Below are 21,281 nucleotides of genomic sequence, written 5' to 3'. Positions count from 1 at the left end.
TATTCTCAGACCTTCGGACTCACACTGTATTATACCACCGGCTTTCATGGTTCTCCAGCTTGTAGATGGCAGATCCTGGGACTTCTCAGCCTCTATAACCATGTAAGCCAATCTGCGTAACAATTTTATATATATATATATATATATATATATATATATATATATATATATATATATATATATATATATATATATATATCCATATATATCCTATTGGTTCTGATTCTCTAGAGAGCCCTAATGTAGGTACTCACAAATTACATAAGATGTTGGATTCTATTTGCTGTTTTAATAAAATCTTTTTTTCACAGCGTGTCAAGGAAGTAATTAACATGGTGTAATTCGTGAGGTACCAAGTAAATTCTTAACACAATTGGCCCAGGGTTTCATTTGGTAAGTCTAAGTCCTGACCTTACAGCTATAAAATTCCAAGTTTGTGCCTGAATAGATGACTAAAAGAATAAGAATGATATGACCAACGATATGTATCATTTAAACTTTTATTAATAAAACAGAAAACTAAACTCAGCCAGCTGCTTTTTTCTTGCATCTAATCTGACCATATGCCAGAGAAATGATTCTTTATGAGGACTTAGGTGAGAACTGTCAATAAACCAGTTCTGTTGAAAATGGCATAATGGAATATCTAATAACGTTAGGTAAATGAAATTAAAAAGAGAACAAATAACAGTATTAAAAATCACAGGAATCTCTCCTTTAAATATCAGGGCCTCCTTTAATAATCTTCAATGTAGCTCACTGGCAATCATAAAAAATTCATCAAGTTCAACCATACTGCACAACCCCCAAAGGAAAAAACTGAGGGAACTCATGGGTAATTTTCACAGCTTCATTGTAAAGTCCAAGATCTGAAAGAAACAGTTCAGCAAACATTTAATCTACAGTGGAAAGCTGTAACATCAATTACTATCTAAAGAGTTATACCTATTTCTCTTTTCTCTCCCTTTTAGAGGTCAACTTGTTTTCACAATCCATTTCCTAAAACTGAGATATAGATCATCATATTTATTTAACTATGGCTCCAAAAAATAAAAGACATGGAGTATAGGAGACCACCCATTTTGACATCCATTGTACAGGCACAGTTCTTGCCTGGTTGTGTTTTAGGTGCTGTGCATTATTTGATGCCTTTAATCTATATATTAAAATCAAACAAACAAAACTATTAACATTATTTTGTTTACCCCATTTAAGAAACTTTTCTTTCCACAAATATTAATTAATCTTTGTTGAGTTTCCTACATACACAAGCACTGTTTAGAAGCAGGCCAAAATGTCCTCCCATTTTCCTTTGGGATCAGAAAATTCTATAGAAATTGAAAATGTAGCAGGACTGAAACTCAAGACCAAGACATAGCAAGTTAAAAATAAAATTGTTTTCCACCTAATTCCATGAATTACAGCATGTTTTACTTACCAAAAGGATGGTTATCTTCTTTAAACTGGACATAAGATGCACACATAATGGTTGCCTTGGCCGTTACTCTTCCAACTACTTCCACGATTCCAGAGATTTCTTCATCAAGCTAACACAAAGAACAAAATGTCAACTTGGTGTTATCACATTTTCAGTTGATAATTAACTTGGAAAATTGTTCTACAGTTTACTAATCTTATCTTTCATTTCATGTAACAAAATAATTTTAAAATTTATCAGTGCAAAAATGGAATTGTAACTTGTTAAAAAATGTTTGAGTACTTATTACTGTTAGCATGTCACTAGTCCTGTTACCTTTAGCAGTGGCTTCAGGTCCAAAGATACAGTTAAATGTTTAAGTTGAAGACAAAATCACTTAAAGATACTGAGAATGTCCGGCTTTTCCACAAGGAGTAATTTGTTTAAAAGGACCCATTGAAAGGAACTTTCTATTAACTACATTTGTACAGTGTGTTCTGCATCCATTAACCAAACAGCATACAGATCTGTCTTCATAAAAAACCAAGAAAATATTTTTAAGTACAATAAACATAAAATGTAAAAACAAATAAGTGACAACTGAAAATAAATGTAAACAAAAATAGAAAACTGAATTTTAAAAACGTAAAACTCTTGAGGAAGGAAAAAGTGATTTAAACAGAAGATTTTTCTTATGTGATTTTCATAAGGAATGAGAATTGTCACCCAGCATTTAAGGGGTGTATTAAAAAAATGACAGAGCCCAAAAAATCGTTAGAAATGTAAAGGGAAATATAATGTAAGAAGAGGACAAATATTTGATTTTAGAGAGTGGGAAGTTTGATAAGCTGGTCCTTTATACATCCACTCCAAGAATCAGAAACATGAGCAACAAACCAAAACAAGATGAAGAATTAATTATAATATACATAGAATTAATACTTAAACATACAGGCTCCATCAACTCAATAGTTCCATTTTTTCCTTCTCCATCTGAAAGAATAAACATTTTCCCAGTGGGATGAATCTGAAAAATAAAAAGATTAAAAGTTTGACAAAAGATGAGCAGATTGACCCAAACTTACTTAATCGACGCACACAAAGCAATTGTTTTTGAACAGTTTAACTGGTTCATCGTTATCATGTGTTACCATACATACCTTATCAAACGATGCCCAGTTAAATCTGAATTTCAGATAAACAAACATTTTCCATACAAATGTGTCCTGTATTTTTATTTGCTAAATCTGGCAACCCTATGCTAAGAACAATTAAAGAGTCCATATTATCTAAAAGTGAGATCTACTGCCACCCATGATTTAAATGGTACGTATCCCACAGAGGATATGTTTTTAAAAATTAGGCCTGAGGAAGTAAAGAGAGAACTGGTTGTCAGAAAACCTGGGTTCTAGTCCTGTAAGACAGCGGCAGAGTGCAGTCAGATCTGGTTTGAATGACAGCTTTGCTACTTACTGCGGCCTTGAACCATACACTACTCCTAACCAATTTCCCTATCTGTGAAGTCCGAATACACCTATTTCAAGAAGATATGTGACTGAAATAAACTAATAAGCCTTTATACAAGAGCTTTCTCGGTTCCCGGATCCCGACACTTTGGGCCTGCTTCTCACCAGCAGGATGAGGGGCTGCACTCTAATAATGGGGTAAAATAACAGACTGGTATTGGATCAGTGAAGTACAATCAAGGAATGTTTTATAGAAAAGCGACTTCAACGAGAAAACGAAGTCTGAGAAAAGAGGAAACTGCATAAAAGAAGGAAACAAGAAAACTGGACTAGTCAAATCTGGGTAACTAAAAAATCAGGAAGTAGATGGAGTTATGTCTATAATTTCCTTTAAGTAAACACAAACGAGGGTGGGACGCTAGAATTTAGAACGGAGCGCGTTCGAAAACGTCGCGATTCCGCGTCCTAAAAGAAGCGCTAAAATAGGGCTGCAATGGTTAAAAAGTGTGCAAAAAGTTCCCTTGTGAGAAATAAAGCAATGGGGAGCGCAGTGATGCTATAAGGCTGTCCCTCCTCCTTCACCCTCCGTTACACACCCTGAGGCAGCCACCCTGACTGTCACGGAGCCCCTCCCCCAAGGAGCCCAGGGTGGTGAGTGTGCGCACCTTCTCCAGCCTCCCTACGAAGCAAACGGGCTGGTCTATGAACTGAGCTAGCATGCTGGCGTTGATGCGCACCTTGGGCAACTCCATCACGTCCACCATGATTGCAACGGAAGGCCGCCAGCCGGCAGGAAACTAGCGGACAACTGAGACTGTGCGCCCCACGGACGTCTACGGGGCGGATTCCTCCGAAACCAATCGGCGGAGACCAGCACTCTCGCTCCACCAATCAAACGCACGGAAATCTCGATTGCAATCGCGCAGTCCCCCGAAAGCGAAGAAAAAGGCAAGGACCCGTCCGGAAGTGGGGATCGGCTGCTTAGTGACGCGCGGCGCCCCGGAAGTTACCTGGGTCTTCCGCGAAGCGTACGTGGAGGCGGGGCTTGGATGGGGCGGGGCTGAGGCTCCCTTCTGAGGTCCCGGTCCTCCCCGCCGCGACTTAACCCCGGAAGCAGGGTGGCGGGCTCCTGTGCTGTTGCGGCGGGGGACTGCGGCGCGAGTCTCAGGTACCTCTTCTCGCGTGAGTCGCCGCAGCCTTACTGTTGCGGAAGAGAGAGGCGGGAGTCGGTACCTGTTACCCCGTGGCACTCTCGGTGCTGCGCCACCAGCTGTTCGCATTTCCCCGCCTCCCCTCTTCTGCTTGGGAAGCGCGGGGTTCTTGCTGAATGAAATCTAGGGAGCGGGTCTCTTTTTGACCCCCGCCCTTCTGGAAACGAGAAGTGGGGTCGCCAGTGATTTTCATCGCCTTTGTGAAGCTCCTGCTGCTCGGTGGCAGAGGGTCGGTGATTTACCGCCCCAGCTGCGTCACTTTCCTTCGTCAGTTTCCCCACCTGTGAGAAGAGGGGCCTGACCCCATTACCTCTATGACCCTTTCTAGCCCCGACATTCTGGCCACACTGTGGAGGTGCGGGTTTTCTCACCTCACTGTTAGCAACGAATTGAAGCATTTGGGAGTGGGTGAGGGAAGGACCACTGGGCTAGGAGACGAATTTAAATGGCTGTTAGATTCTGAGCAGGTGCGTTTCTTCATGAGACATGATTTCCCTATCCGCAGAATGAGGAGGTTAGATAACTCAATGGCAAGGTCTCAGCTGACTAAGTTTTGTCCATATGATTTACGGCCTCTTTGTTCTTTACTCCCCAGGAATCTTTTTCCCTATTGCTTTCCACACCTCAGGACTCTGGAGGGGAGATGGAGGTGTGGAGGATAACGCGTTTCAAGGAGATTTGGGGGGATTCTTGAATCTGTTGCTGGCTCATGTGGCTGTTGATTTGGGGGGCTTTATCTTCCGGGATTTGATACCTGCCTTGCCAGCGATATTCCCGAATGAGTGCTCATAAAAAAAACCTGCCAACGGTGCTCCGGAAATTGGGGAAAAAAAAAAATCGGTGGGGGGTATGGTATTATTTTTCGGAAACCGAGTCCATCAATTTGCCTAAAGCCAATTCAGGTACCTATCTAGAGTCTCCAGTTTAGTCTCGCAGTTGCCTTAAGCTAAGAAGTTCCTGTTTGAGACGTCACGCGGCAATTTAAGATGGAAATCTGATGTGCCGTAATTAAATGATAGTTTGCATCTCTCCGTGTTTATTTAGCACTTAGCATCTATGTAAATATATTTGCCTTTTAATGTTGCTGTCACTGAAACTGATGTGAAGGATTTCGTTAGCAGATGCAGGGTGCATGTCAGTTGGTGCATAAAAAAGTGGTTGTCGGTGCAAGTGAGCAGAGCCTCTTTTATATTCCGTGCAGAGCCTTAACATCTTCTGCACTTCAGGGTTTGGAAACCAAGTTGATCGCATTATATTGGGTAGAGTACACATGAATATCTTTAATAACAACGGTTTTTTAAAGAGCAGCCCTTAAAGCACCAGATGCTAATAGCACTGTTTTATAACAGTTAAAAAACCAATTTTGCCTACCAAGAGCATCTTTTTTCTAAACAGGGAGATGAGCAAGAAGATAATTTAAAATAGCTTCTTGGATATTTTTTCAGTCACGTGAAATTTATTACGTGATATCTAATGCACAAAGAAGAGTATACGCAGCTGATATGTATAGTTTCCAGAGAAATGAAATGAGCCCATGTGGGCCTCTCATTAAGAGTAAGAAATGGAACTTCACCATTAGGGGTGGGCATCCTCAGTTAAGTCCTCCTCTCTACCAGCCAGAAAGAAACACGCTCTTGAAATTTGTGTTAAGCACCCTAAGCTTTTCTGTATAGTTTTATCGCGCATGTAGCCGTTCGTAAATGGCGTGGTACCGATTTATCCTCCTGTCAGGAGTGTAGGAGAATTCCAGTTGATCCACATCACCTCATAGACCAGGGTAGGTGGTAGAACATCAGCCAAGTAGTCCCCATTCCAAGCAGCAAAGAAGTGGGCAGACAAAAGGGTCTACCTTCATGGGACTCAGCTCCCTTTAAAGAGCCCTCCCGGAAGTCCTTCACAACTTGGAGTTCTACTTACTAGGTTAAGACTTTCCCTTCTATTCGTCGTTTGATAAAAGTTTTAACTGAGTGGTTATGGAGTTTGATCAAATGCATTTTTTTGCCTTGAGATGATTGAAATGAATATATTTTTCAGTGGTGAATAACACTCACATTCCTGGAAGAAACACAACTTGGTTATGATATCTTTTATTACGTATTCCTGGATTTGATTTGCTATTGTTTTGTTTAGGATTTTTGCATTCATATTCATGAGTGAGACTGGCCTGTAGTTTTTCTTGCTTGTATATAGTCTTTGTCAGATTTTGGTATTATTAGCATTAGAGTAGTCTCATGAAATCAGTTGTGGAGTGTTTTCTCTATTCTCTAGATTTTGTGTAAACTTGGAGATACCTGTTCATTGACTGTTAGGTAGACCTCACCTGTAAAATGTTCTGGGTTTGGTATAGTAACCTGTACTTTCTGCTTTAGGCATATCCCACAAGTTTTTCATAAGTAGATGTTCATCATCGTTAAGTTCTAAATATTTTCTAGTTTACAACATATTTCTTCTTTGATTCAAGGGTTGTTTTTGTTTCCAAATATATAGGTTTTATTTATTAAAGTTGTTTTGTTGTTAATTTCTAGTGTAATTACATTATCAGCAAATGGTATGGTCTGTCTGATACTAACTCTGTGAAAGTATGAGACTTGCTTTAAGACATCAAGTTTTTGCAAATGTTTCATGTATTCTTCGGAAAAAAATTGTGTTTTCCAGTTATTGGATCAAACTTGTTAATTGCAGTATTCAGCTATTTCTATTTTCTTACCTTTTGTCTGATTAATGTCTCAATTATAGAGATAATTGCAAATGGTAGCATTGGCAGTTTATCCTTGAACTTCTGATGACTTGTGCTATATTTTTTTGAAGATTTGGTTTTCACTACATACAAGATGAAGATTATGAAGTAAAATGGTGCGATGAAGTAGTGACTATCTCAAATCATGCTTTTTGCCTTAAAGTTAATTTTGTTGCTACTACGGTAGACACATCGGCTTTCTTTTTGTTAGAATTTGTTTGCTGTCTCTTTTTCCTTCCAGTACTTCACCTAAGGGAGGCAAGACTCATGAGCTTGGATGTTCATTTCCTCATCTCTTTGGTGGCTTATCAGAGAGCTGACCTGGCAGGTCTCAGCTCAAAGGAGGATCAGACTGATACCAGCCTGTGGGCTCCAGCAGCTCCTTCCCAACAAGGCACTTCTTTAAGCAGTAAGCTTCCATTATGACAGAATTGCCCAAATGTGTGGAGGCTGGATTCTTTTTATTTTTTTTAATTGAAGTATAATTAATTTGAAATATTGTGTTAGTTACAGGTGTACAAAGTGACTCAGGTTTATATTCCTTTCAGAATCTTTTCCATTATAGATTATTACAAGATATTGAATATCATTCCTTGTGCTATACGGTAAATCTTTGTGGCTTATCTATTTTACGTGTAGTAGTTTCTATTTGTTAATCCCATACTTCTAATTTATCCCTCCCTGCTTCCCTCTCCCCTTTGGTAACCATAAGTTTTTTTTCTATGTCTGAGTCTGTTTCTGTTTTGTATATAGATTTAATTTTTTTATTTTTTAGATTCCACATATAAGTGATGTCATATGGTATTTGTCTCTCTCTGTCTGACTTAGTATAATATTCTTTAGGTCCATCCATGTTGCTGGAAATAGCAGTATTTCATTCTTTTTTATGGCTGAGTAATCGTCCACTCTGTGTGTATGTGTGTGTGTGTGTGTGTGTGTGTGTATACATATACTACCTCTTTTTTTTCTTTTTTTAAAAATTTACTTATTTTTTGGCTGTGTTGGGTCTTCGTTGCTGCTCGCGGGCTTCTCCTTAGTTGCGGCGAGCAGAGGCTACTCTTCGTTGCAGTGCACCGGCTTCTCATTGCGGTGGCTTCTCTTGTGGCAGAGCACGGGCTCGAGGCGTGCGGGTTTCAGTAGTTGTAGCACGTGGGCTCAGTAGTTGCGGCTCGCGGGCTCTAGAGCCCAGGCTCAATAGTTGTGGAGCACGGGCTTAGTTGCTCCGCGGCATGTGGGATCTTCCCAGACTAGGGCTCGAACCCCTGTCCCCTGCATTGGCAGGTGGATTCTTAACCACTGTGCCACCAGGGAAACCCCATACCACCTCTTTTTAAGCCAGTCATCTGTTGATGGGCACTTGGGTTGTTTCTATGTCTTTGCTATTGTAAATAGTGCTGCTATGAACATTGGGGTACATGTATCTTTTCTAATTAGAGTTTTCATCTTTTCTGGATGTATGCTCAGGAGTGGGATTGTTGGATCATATGGTAGTCTAATTTAGTATTTTAAGGAACCTCTGTACTGTTTTTCATAGTGGCTGCACCAATTTACATTCCCACCAACAGTGTAGGCGGGTTCCCTTTTCTCCACACCCTCCCCAGCATTTATTATTTGTAGACTTTTTGATGATGGCCATTCTGACAGGTGTGAGGTGATACCTCATTGTGGTTTTGAATTGCATTTCCCTAATAATTAGCTATGTTGAGCATCTTTTCACGTGCCTGTTTGCCATCTGTATGTCTTCTTTAGAAAAATGTCTATTTAGGTCTTCTGCCCATTTATTCATTGGGATGTTTGTTTTTTCAGTGTTGAGTTATATGAGCTGTTTGTATATTTTGAATATTAACCCCTTGTCAGTCACATCATTTGCAAATATTTTCTCCCATTCCATAGGTTACGTTTTTGTTTTGTTTATGGTTTCCTTTGCTATGCCAAAGCTTTTAAGTTTGATTAGGTCCCATTTGTTTTTTTTTGCTTTTATTTCTTTTGCCTTGGGAGACTGATCTACATAAGTACTGCTACATTTTATATGAGAGAATGTTTTGCCTATGTTCTCTTCTAGGAATTTTATGGTGCCATGTCTTATATTAAGGTCTTTAAACCATTTTGAGTTTATTTTTGTATATGGTGTGAGGGAGTGTTCTGATTTCATTGACTGACTTGTAGCTGTTCAGCTTTCCCAACACACTTGTTGAAGAGAATTTCTTTTCTTCATTGTATATTCTTGCCTCCTTTGTTGAAGATTAATTGCCTGTAGGTGTGTGGGTTTATTTCTGGGCTCTGTATTCTCTTCCATTGATCTGTTTGTCTGTTTTTGTGCTAGTACCACACCGTTTTGATTACCATAGCTTTGCAGTATAATGTGAAGTCTGGAATGGTTATGTGGAAGCTGGATTCTTTTTTTCTGGAAACACTAGTGTTTAGTGGATCATGAGTGCTTTGCCACTTCTGTGCTTGTTATGTTATTGCCAATACACCTTATTTGATATTTATACTGTGTGACCCTTGTGGTATTTGTGTCTGTGTTGGCCTGATAATTTTCAACTTTTCTGGGTCCTTATGTTTTAGGTGTTTCTCTTGTAAATGGTGCATATAGCTAGAGGTTTAGTTTTTCTGTCTTTTGTCCATTTCCATCGATTGTGGCTACTGATATTTTTGGATTCATTTTAACAGTCATTTTGTGCTTCCTGTGTGTTCTGCTTTTTTGTTGTTGTTGTTGTTGTTTATTTTTTTCTCCTCTCTTGCCTTCCTTTGAATTGACTTTTTGTTATTTTTTTTTTCGTAATTCCACTTTATTCCTCTGTATTAGTTTGAATGTTACATATTCTTTAATAAAATACTTTGTGGTCACGCTTTAGCAAACACATTAAAGTCTAAAGTTACTTTACTCTGTGTCAAGACAAGAACCTACAACTCCACTGACCTTTTTCCAATTGTATGCTGTTGTCTAGAGTTTTAGTTCTATCTTGATTCCTTTTAACTCCACAAATTAGGCATTATTATTATCTTATGCAGTTAATATTTGCTTGGAATTATTCATATATGTATCATTTTCTTTACTTACTATTTATTTTTACATCTCAACTTTTTTTCTGTTGTTGTTTCCTCTCCTTTTTTTTTTTTTTTTTGAGGTACCTTCTTCAGAAGTTCTTTCAGTGAGAATTGTTGGCAGTACATTCCATCATTTTGTGTTTTTCTGAATATGGTTATTTTATCCTTGTTTTCAAAAGATAGGTTTATTATCTATCTACATAGAATTCTAAATGGACAATTAATTTCTCTCAAGACTACTCTGATATTATTTTACTCTTATAATATTTGCTTTTCTTTTAAATTGTGACTTTGTTCTTTCATGTCTCTATCTGCTTAATCTTCAGTTTGTTTTTGGTATTCTGCAGTTTTACTGTATAATGTATCCTGGTGAGGAGTTCTTTTATTTAGTTTTCTGGTGAATATGTTGTGCTTTGTGAATCTGATAATCTTGTCTTTATCAGCACTTGGACATTTTCAGCCATTATCTCTTTGAATATTGCTTCTCTCCTATTCTCTAACTCCTTCTGGAACTCTGATTAGAAGTAGGAAGGACCTCATGTGCTCTTGATCTCTGTTTTAGAATTCAGTGGTTTTGATTCTTTGTGCTGAATTCTGGATAATTTTTTCTAATTTTCCAGTTTACTAATTCTTTATGCAGTTGTGAGTCATTTGCTTTAATTTCAATACTAGTTTTTATTTGTTTCTAGAAGTTCTGTTTGGTTCTTTTTACAAATCTTAGTAGTGTTTATTTATACTCTTTTGTCATAGTTTTAGGTCTCCCTTTATTTCTCCATATATTACAGAATATAAAGTAAGTCTGTTTATGGTCTAGTTTTGATACCCACAGCCTTGATGGGTCTGATTCTGTAGAGTTTTTTGACTCTGTTGACTCTTGCTTACTGTGGCTTATTTCTTTATTTGTACAGTATTTTTTGATTGTGAATTCATGTTTCTTGGAACTTTTTTGTTGATTTTTTTGAGGTTTCGTTCGAGGGTATTTTACTCCAGAGAAGATCTTTGTTTCCTTCTTACAAAAATGTTTAGCCACAGGCTTTGTCCTTGTTCCCTGTGGGACATGGATAATTAAAACCCAGGCTTTTAGCCATTAGAAATCAAAAGTGGCCACAGGGAAAATGTTAACTCTAGTATTTGCATATACCCTTGTGGATTTATAGATTCTTTTCTGGCTTCTATAGATTTTCTTCTTATTCTTTTATTGGGTTAGCCATACATTAAAAATACATATTTATATTTAAGACATTACCACAAGTACTCTTTTAGAGAGCCAATGTGGGGATTCTGTTAGTTGTTGAGGATAACAAGGTCTTGGTGAAGGTATAGTAGGGCACTGGGGAGTGGCAAGAATTAAGGATGAAGCTAAGTAGAGACCAGAATTTGGAATGTCTTCCTTATATGCCATGCCAAGGAGTTGAGCTTAATAGTGATGCTGGAGGAGAGCACTGCAAAGGGAGTAATCAGTCTGACATTTTAGGTTGAGTATTCTGGGTTCATGATGATGAATGTCTTGGAATATCCTAATCAAGGTGCTTTTGGTACAAGTAACATGACCTTTTTAAACAAGCTTAAACTTTTTTTTTTTGATTGATTGATTGTGGTAAAATGTACATAAAAACTGCCATCTTAACCATTTTTAATTGGATGGCTCAGTGGCATTAGGTACATTCACATTGTTATACAACCATTGCTGTCATCCATTTCCCAAACTTTGTCATCATCCCATACTGAAACTCTCTGCCCATTATACAGTCTATGAATTTGACTACTCTAGGTACCTCATATAAGTAGAATCATACAATATTTGTCCTTTCCTGTCTGGCTTATTTCACTTATCATAATGTCTTCAAGGTTCTTCTATGTTGTAGCATGTATCAGAGTTTCATTCCTTTTAATGCTGAATAATAGTCCATTGTATGTAGTAAATACCATATTTTGTTTTTCCACTCTTTATTTTGGGTACATTTGGGTTGTCTCCACCTTCTAGCCAGTTTACTTTTAGGTCAAAAGGAAACTGATTAGAACTATTTTGGGTTAGCTTGACTCGCCTAAGGTTTATTAGCCTTATAAGGAGCTGAAGCCATGAAGAGGAAAGCTTTCAGAATCCAGACTGTCTTCTGCTTCTTTTGAGACCACTTTCTCTTCAGCCAAGCAATTGTTGCTTCACTGTTTACATAGACCTGCATGGTTACCCCAAACTTTGTGAACGGCTCTTGGGAGAATCTAACTTGCCAGCTGTAGTCACTTGACCATACATCTTCCAAACAGCTATGGTGTAGAAGGGGACTTGGGGACGATTGGGTAGAAACATGTTGGGAACATAGCAGGGTCCACTATGTTGAAAAGACACCCAAGGGGGTTGCAGTAATCAAACTGGAGATGTTGGTGAGCTGAACCCAAGTAGGGGCAGTAGGAATAGAGAGAAACCAAAAGTTTCATGAGATATCATGGGGTTGCAGGACTTAGTGGGTGGGGGAGAGTGGATGAAAGGGAGAGGGTGAAATTAAGGTAACACTTACGGTTCTGTCTCTAGCAGCTGTTTGGACCATCATGCTTTTTTCTGAGATAGAGAGTAGAGTAGGACACGTGTGCTGGGAAGATGACTCAGCCTTGGACACTGAAGTAGTGCAGCACAGGGTGAAGGATAAAATCTGGATTAAATCTTGATACTTAGGTGACTTTTGGAAAAATTATTCATCCTTTCAGAGCTTCAATTTCTGTATAAACGTGGGAGATAATAAAGCTTCATGGGGTTATTTTAAGCATTAAATAAGATTTGCATATGTAAATCCCTGAGCACAGTGCCTGGTTACACTAAGTACTTAAATAATAAATTGCAACTGTTAATAGCGTGACCAAATTGTCCTAAAGTATCTGCTGGACATCTTAGTGATGATGAACGATAAGTTAGTAAAGGTGGAAGAAAACCCCAGCGTGCTTCCCCAGAAGGAAGGAAGTGTGTGGGCTTGTCTGAGAGTGAGAATCCTGAAGCATCTGGGTGACGGTATGTTTTGCCCAGCTCTGCTCAGCTGCCTGGATGGAAGAGACTGTGTCCTCTTACAACCATTTGAGTGTTACCAAGATGTTGTCTATACTGTTCAACAGTTTCTTGTGGAAAATTATTGTCAGGGAGATAATTTTCCTCTTGATCTTTCGGTCTGTATTTTCCATTCTTTATGTTTATTCATTGAAGCAGAGACTGGGTGAGCGGGCTACTTTCGTCTTCCTCACTGAACTTTCTATTGCAGGCAGCTTCTTGTTTCTGTGTCTAGTCCTGGAAGACAGGTGGTTGCACACGTTCCTTGGCTTGTTCAGTTCTCAGTTGCTAACAGAAACTCATCATGTGTGGGTCTGCCAGGCCGAGATTGAGTCTTCCGTGGCTCAGACCGTTGAGGTCTCTGAATGAATTAGAGAATTAGGAGCAGTTTGTAATTCTTCGAACATGAAAGTACATCTCTTTCCTGTGTTCTGCTCATGGAGCTTTTTCTGTCTGGGACCCTGTTTTACAAAGTCTTCCTTGGGCAGTTATAAACCATTGCCCTCTTATTTTTCTCTGTTGCTTGCCAAGGCCAAAAACTATCATCTTTGAATGGAGGTAGAAGATCTCCCAGGAGAAGGGGAGGGTCAAGGGAGGGAATCCAATTTTGCCAGACTTTAGAAAGAATTCCCATGCGGTGGGATGTCTGGCAGCCTATTTTTTTCTGGTAGGTACAGCTGTGTTTTAGAATTAAGTTTAGGCAATGGGGATGGATGAAATACTTTCTCCATCTTCGTGGTTCACTCTCCTGTTGTAATAGTTTGCTTGTCTATTCGCTTATTCATTCATTCATCCTTGGATAGGATTTCAGAAGATGTAGCATGTGGCAGAGAGCACAGTAATGAACTCTTGGTCAGTTGTACTTCTTGGTCAATCCCCACTGATTGTGGAGTTCATGGACATTTGACTCAGACTTTGGCATATGGTTGATAGTTATTGCCAGTTTTTTTCTTGTGTTTCTTTATGTGCATTTTGATGAAAAATTGGGAGGAGGTGAAACAGCTTTCTTATTTACTCAGGAGTCTGAAGCAAGTCTTCAGACAGGTAACAATATTTGACTAGACTGTTAGCAACCTGTTAGCCACTTGCTTGGCCTGTGCTGGTTTTACACAGGACTCGGCACCATGCTTTGTGCCCACTGGCCTTGTGAGAGGTGATAGGCAGGACAAGAGGCAGCAAATAGATTAGATAGTTCCTTGAATTTGGAGAAACTGCCTTGTTTGGTGTTGTCCTCTAGGGCCTAGAACTGTGCCTGGTCAGTATTTGGCCTTCAAAACATGTTGGTTGAATGAATTAAAAAATGAGCAAATGAACAAACGACTGAATTTTAGAAGTTTGTTTTTATTAAGGAAGGAAATACTTTTGATGATGCAGTTAGATTGTATTGGAAGTCGAATGATGTAGATTTTTAATGGGCAATTGAGGAGTGAATTTTTTTGGAAGATGTATGTAATGGTTCCTGTTGTGTGTTAGATGTATTTAAGTGAGCAAATAGAGACATTTAAAGACCCACACTGAATAATGCTTTATTTTATTTTTTTTAATTCATTCTCCATTTCTCTGTGCTATAGAGAGTTGTAAAGAGGGGTGATCTCACAATTGGTCTACTTTGTTCTTCCTTACGACTTTACTAAATAACTCACCTGTCTAAATAAATCACCTAAGGTATTTGTTTCATGTGAAGAGATGCTTTTGTTAGAGTTGCCTGGGGTCTTTTTCAGGGTGTGCTTTCATTTTAGATTTACATCATTGAACACAGTGGTTAGAAATTAGTATTTTATTGGTAGGTATCAGTGTTATTTAAGCCAAAATCAAATTTTTTTGTGTGACAGTTACGTAGAATTATACTTCTAACTTTTCTGAAACATAAAAATATATAATTGTGTCATTAATTTAGAGGAGTCGGGATAACACTAAAGCCTCTAAGTTACGTTCTTTGTCAATGAATGAGACCAAAATGGTATAAATTATAAGTGCGGTTTGTTATAAGCTCTCAAAGGCAGCAACTTTATCTTCTAAACTTCTATCTCTTCACACTATTTAACATCCTTCTTGAGAAAAAAAAAAGAATGATTTTTGCATGTCCTGCCTTAAAAAGAGGGAACTTTTTGTTTGTTTTAATAAAACCTCTTGAAATTAAGATGGCTTCTGACGAGACTGCATCACATACTAGGTGATCGCACCCATCTACAGAGGAGTAGTTTACAACAAAGAATTATCTGGTCTAAAATGCTAAGAGTGAAGAGGTTGAGAAACTCTGGTCTAATGTAATAGGTGATTTCCTCTCCCCTAAATTAGTAGAATCAGTGGAGACTTTTTTATGCTATCCTATTTTTCATTTTATGAGTAAGAGACAGTAGTGGAAAAAAGCAGTCAGTCTTTATCATTGCCAGGCTGCCATTCTTGATTCTGAAAATAATAGGGTAGTTAATTAAAAGGAAAACAAAACCCCCAAATCCAACAACAGCAGCAAAACTACACAAAACTTCCCGGATGATTCTGATAGAGACTTTGGGGGATGATAATTTACAGAGCAGTGGAGGAGAGTAGAATTGTCTGAGGTCTCTTTTACCTTAGTGAGACTGTCAATTTTCAATGATGGAAAAGGGATCTGAGAAGAAAGAAGGTTCTGTTCTAAAATTTTCTTGGGCCAACTTGTGACTTTTCAAAATAACTTTATCATGTGCTTGAAAAGCAATTCTGCTAGAGAAAATTAGTAATTCCAGATCATGTAATGCTTCCATGATAGCAGGATTTTATTATTATGGTGACAACTAAGATTGTAAACGGTTCCTGGTGGTAGGTATCTTGCATGGGAATGAGGAGTAGCTGGCTGTTGAGATTATCCAATGCAACCCGGTGCTGCTCTCCATGGCGAATAAAGCCAAGTGTTAAAAGTCATCAAGTGCGGCGATAAACTACAACCCCCTCCCCCCATTGCCCTCAGTACTCTTTTAACCTAGGATTTCCTGTATTATATTTAAGGATTTCATGTTTGAATCCTACGTGTCCCATTTCTGAAAAGCTTTTCCTGCCTTTAATTTAATATAAAGTAAAATAAGAAAAGGATTTAAACTGTAAGAATAAAAAAAAAAAAAAAGCAAAAAAACTATAAAGTCAAGGAAAAAAAATCCCAGCTTCGCCCTTGTTGAAATCTATACTGTGAAGTTCTTCAGAGCTCCTCTGCACTCTTCTAGAACCCTCCCTTGCCTATGCTTTATAATCATCAATTTGTAACTTGAGGTCTTCTGACTTTCTAAGTATTTTAGATGTTCTGTTTTGGCTGAAAATAATACATGTTTAATGTCTCAGTTTGCTAAAAGCAACTATATAGTCATATAGGGAAGTGAGTTTTATTAAATCATGTACCTTCAATTTTTAATGCCTGTTATATATGTTCATGATACCACGTTCCAGTTAGGTGACAAGTGAAAAGGTTAGGAGTGATAAATTAGAAGACAGACTCTCTTAAAAATGAGATTGCCACCGTTGCTTTGTATTCATCTGGATTTGTTGTAAAAGCTGCACTAATGTTCTGAGGGCATCTCTGAGCTACTCCAGATCAGTGGAAATGAAATGGAAATATGAGTTCAAGGAGAAAATAGAACAATGTCAAATTTCCTGCTGTTAGAAAAGAAAGAACTTGCTTATATACTTTAAAATGGCTGATGGTGGATATTAAAATGCTATGGTGTTTAGATTACATGAGATAAATTTAAAAGAATGATACAGTTGTTTTATTTCAACATATAAATATAATATGCTAGAAACTACATTCTCTATAATTTTCAGTGTAAAGGTTTAGATGTCAACTTAAAATGTACAAGAGAGCGCATGATTTTACAAAATTCTTTTAGGGAGTGTGTGAGCACCAAAGTAGGATTAGTGGCTTTGAAACTTTTTTGTCTCCAACCTAAACATGAAATGTGACATTTCATGTCAGGACCTAGTACATGCACCCGCAAGCAAAAGTTCATAAACATTACTTACCACATGTGACATTCTCTGATAAACTTTTTGCTTCTCCTTTTCTTTTTTTTCTTCCTCTTTTTTCCCCCCCTATTTCATTCTATTCAAAGATCTGGTCATGATTCACTAAATTGAGTTTATTTCCAGTAAAGGGTTGAGACCTACAGTTTGGAAAACAGCTGTAGATCCAAGATTCAGTTCATTTTTATTTTCTTTCCTGAGTGGGTTTTTTTTTTTTTGGCGGGGGGGGGTAGGATTCTGAGCAAAAATCAGAGAGACGGATATAAAATTTCTATTAATGCTTTAATTCATTGGCCTTCAAACTGTTCTGGGAGCTCATCTGCGGCATCAGTTGAAATGTCTTTCCTGGCTCCCCTCTTGCTTATCCTCTTAGATGCCTGTACCTCTCACCCATGACACCAATATCACAAACTTTCAAAGATAAAAAACCCAGATGAATGGAAAAACAGGGGGAGAATATTTGGGTAATCCTAATTGGTAGTCTGAAGGTAATGGGTACACTTTAAAAGAGGACAAAATCATCTCCCTCATACAAATAAAAATCTGTCAGAGACTTATTAACTCATCAGTTAAGGAAGAAATTAGTATATATTACCACTGGTTCAAAAGAAAACTCAAAGTATCACCACACAATATAGTCAAATAAGGGAATGTTGAATTTGTTAATTATTGCAAAACTGGTCACTGTCCCTAGGGCAGCATTAATGCATCTGGTGGGTAGGGATTATTTGTATGACTATCAATTTTCTGCAAGTTATCAACTGTCTCTACAGAGTTGTAACATAACCGACTCAGATAAACAAAGGTGGAGATAACCAGGACAGACGTGCTAGCCTTAATAGCCACTAAATTCCAGTCTTTTACAGTTTTTCCTTATTCTGATTAGATTTAGGCTATTAAACTAGGTCTGAAACTTTGACACCTAAAGGCCAAATCCATTGAAGAGGATTTATTCAGCCTGCAGAGTATTAGAAAATTTTTTGAATTTGTTGCTATCATCTAAAAACTAGGTTTTTACATAATAGTTGGATTTCTAGTTTGTCTTGAAAAATCAGACTTGGTGACACTGGGCCCACATCCCTTCATGGAACAGTGGTTGGAGCTGCCAAAGGTCCTTAAAAAAAATTTTTTTTTAAATCTTTATTTTTATAGAGTTACCATCTGATCCAGCAATCTCAGTCCTGGGCATATATCCAGAAAAGGTGAAAACTCTAATTACAAAAGATACATGTACCCCAGTGTTCATAGCAGCACAATTTATAATAGCCAAGACATGGAAGCAACCTAAGTGAATGGATAAAGAAGATGTGGTACAATGGAGTATTACTCAGCCATAAAAAAGAATAAAATAATGCCATTTGCAGCAACATGGATGTACCTGGAGACTATCATACTAAAAGAAGTAAGTCAGAAAGAGAAAGACAAATATCATATAATATTACTTATTTGTGAAATCTAAAAAAATGATACAAATGAACTTATTTACAAAACAGAAACAGACTCACAGACACAGAAAACAGTCATGGTTACCAAAGGGGAAGAGGGTGGGGGAGGGATAAATTAGGAGTTTGGGATTAACAGATACACACTACTATATGTAAAATAGATTGCAATAAGGACCTACTGTATAGCACAGGGAACTATATTCAATAATGGAAAAGATTCTGAAAATAATATATATATAAACTGAATCACTTTGCTATACACCTGAAAGTAACACAGCACACAGTAACATAATAACACAGTTTTCTTGATTGTAAATCAAGTATACGTCAATTAAAAATTTTAAAAATATTTATTTTTTATTGTAAAGCAATATATGATATTTGACTTAGAAAAAAGCAAATACTACAAAAGAACCATAAATTAAATATAAACTGGTCATGCTTCCTGGTAACAACAACTATTAGGTTTGGTGTATATTTCTCCATATTTTTTTCCTAAGGATGTACAAAACTTACCTGCACATACAAAATAGAAATTTATAATTAGAAAGCCTGCTAGTTTTATTTTGAAAAAGCAAATAAGTTAGAAAAAGTACTAGAAAGGATGAAATAGTATAAAACACATACTTCAGCTGAAATGTTCTCTCTCCAAGAGGCCTGGGTGACAGTGAGAGCAGGAGTTCTGAGTTCAAGGCGCATGGTCCCACACACAGGCATCAAAGGGAGGGACCTTCAGACAGAGGCCACCTTACACCTTCAATTTACATTCCTCAGAGGTTCCTAGATGCATTGGGACCATCTTGGGTGGTGGCCAGGAGTCAGTGGGAAGATGCCCTAACCGTAGCCTCAGCCTGGTCCTAATGTTTTTAGTGATGGTTATTTTTTTTTTTACTTTGGCCATAACAGCAAATGCAAATCTGATTCCAGGCTTTCCCAGCTCAAAACCTTTCAAAGCTCTTTCACTGGTTCCTCACAAGCCTTGTTTTGGTGAAGGGCTCCTCCTCGTGGCTCCCTGGGCATCTCCCCCCTCCCTAGAGGTGCCATCTTTAGACCAAGCCTGCACTTTCCTTCACTCCTGTCTCAGACTGGACTGGTTTCACTCTTAGTTATCTGCCTGGCATTTGAATTTACCCCCCTGGATTATACTGAAGAGGTCAGTTGTTTCTGCAGTTTTGAAATGTGAAACAATATAGTCGAGTTAACATTTTAGTCCTGGTACGACAACCAAGTATAATGTTTTTGAAAAATTTGAAGAAATGGGGGTATACACATCCGTTTGGTGATAATTAAAGGGGTGTATTTTCATAATATAATTTGAGATGTTAGAGATCAGGATCTCAATCCCTGAACTTTTATATTTTCAGTTTGAAATACCACTGATGTTTGTAATTTCAGCTACCACTTACCTTCTAACAGCTCCCAAATTCCAACTTATTCCTTTCATTGGAGCACTAGGTCCTATTTTTCCAACTGCATTTCACATATTTCCATTTGGACCAGTCATTGTTTCCCTACATGTAAACTTGTCTGAAATGGAGTTAATTTTTTTCTTCTCTTAAATTTCCTTTTTCTACTTTCCTTTTCTTATTCTTCATTTCACTTTCTTTACTTCCTCAGGCTTGAAACTTCAGTCGTCTTTTAGTAATTCCTTTCCATCAGTATTTTGTAGAGTTGAGAGTCGCTAGGTCCTGTTTCATATTTCTGTACACCCCTTCTTTTTCATTCAAACTTCTCCCACCATAGTCCAGTCCCTTTCGCTACAGCGTTCTAACTTCATGGCTCCACTTTCTCAATCAGTCTCTCCAGCATTTTATTTTATTTTATTTTAATTGAAATATAGTTGGTTTACAGTGTCATGTTAGTTTGAGGTATACAGCATGGTGATTCAGTTATACATATATATACATATATATATAATATATATATATTTTTTCTTTTTGATTTTTTTTTCTATTATAGGTTATTACAAGATATTGAGTATAGTTCCCTGTGCTATACAGTAGGTCCTTGTTGGTTATCTATTTTATATACAGTAGTTAATCTCAAACTCCTAATTTATCCCTTCCCTCCTTTCCCGCTTGGTAACCATAAGTTTGTTTCCTATGTCTGTGGGTCTATTTCTGTTTTGTATATAAGTTCATTTTTATCATTTTTTTTTCTGGATTCCACATGTAAGCAATATCATATGATATTTGTCTTTCTCTCTCTGGCTTACTTCACTTAGTATGATAATCACTCTGTCCATCCATGTTGTCTAGCCTATTGTTTTAAATTTAATCTTTCTGAAACACTACTTTCCTCAAGATCCTAGACTACAAAATATTAAATGAATCCCGGTAAGCCACTCTGGATATTCTAATATTTTCTTGACTTAGTAGCCCTTTTAATAATTTGTCTCTTCTTTTGTAGTCTTCATTTCTGTTGCTTACCTCCATGCTTCTAGTGAGGTTAATCTCTCTGCTGTCTCCTAAACACTCTGTGTTCGTTGTTCCTGGTGATCCTTCTTACAGGAGAGGCCTTCCTTCTCTTCTTGGTTTATATCTGTGCCCATCAGATGAAGTTAAACTCAAGGTTACCTGTTTGTGAGGTGTAACAGGGCTCTTCTCATTCTCATTGAGCCTTCTGGAATGTTTTATACTGTTTAATGCTGTTTTGGGTAATATAATCTTGTCTTTCAAGGTTAAAACTATCACAAGTATGGGACCATTGTCTTTTTTGGTATCTGTCGGAAGAAATTAGGAAACTTGTTATCTAAATTTGTATTCCTTTTGCCTAACCATGCAATTCACAACCCACCACACAGAAGAAGAGGAGGATTAAACATGGTTCAGGATTTTACTTTTTCAGCAGTATGAAATTTACATATTTATTGGATTTTGACACAGTGTGAAGAAAAAATGTGTGTATATATATTTTTTCTTATATAGTTA

At 37.6% G+C, this 21,281-nt stretch overlaps 2 protein-coding genes across 5 annotated transcripts in view; one reads left to right on the top strand and one right to left on the bottom strand.

The window, feature by feature from the left end:
• Positions 1 to 486: 486 nt before the first annotated feature.
• RPA3 (replication protein A3) lies at positions 487 to 3,759 on the bottom strand. Of its 2 annotated transcripts, none has more exons than XM_082472181.1 (4): positions 3,621 to 3,759; positions 2,370 to 2,444; positions 1,439 to 1,547; positions 487 to 869 (listed from the first exon to the last, which is right to left on the bottom strand). In XM_082472181.1, the coding sequence occupies exons 1-4, from the start codon at positions 3,645 to 3,647 to the stop codon at positions 787 to 789; spliced, it is 294 nt and encodes a 97-aa protein (XP_082328307.1). In that variant the 5' UTR covers positions 3,648 to 3,759; the 3' UTR covers positions 487 to 786. The 2 variants fall into 2 exon arrangements, with proteins under 2 accessions (XP_082328307.1, XP_082328306.1); XM_082472180.1 differs by having other exon boundaries at positions 3,549 to 3,687.
• A 59-nt stretch (positions 3,760 to 3,818) lies between these two features.
• UMAD1 (UBAP1-MVB12-associated (UMA) domain containing 1) overlaps positions 3,819 to 21,281 on the top strand; it is a 240,728-nt gene continuing 223,265 nt past the window's right edge. Inside the window, exons 1-2 of one of the 3 annotated variants that reach the window (XM_082472171.1) lie at positions 3,918 to 4,051; positions 7,073 to 7,240. The gene's annotated coding sequence lies outside the window, so the exon portion shown is untranslated. The other 2 variants (XM_082472172.1, XM_082472170.1) reach the window with 2 other exon arrangements.

The sequence above is a fragment of the Balaenoptera physalus genome, assembly GCF_965194825.1.
Source record: "Balaenoptera physalus genome assembly, chromosome: 8".
Taxonomy (NCBI): Eukaryota; Metazoa; Chordata; class Mammalia; order Artiodactyla; family Balaenopteridae; genus Balaenoptera; species Balaenoptera physalus.
The sequence above is the reverse complement of the archived record's forward strand: the minus strand, read 5'-3'. Positions and strand labels throughout refer to the sequence as shown.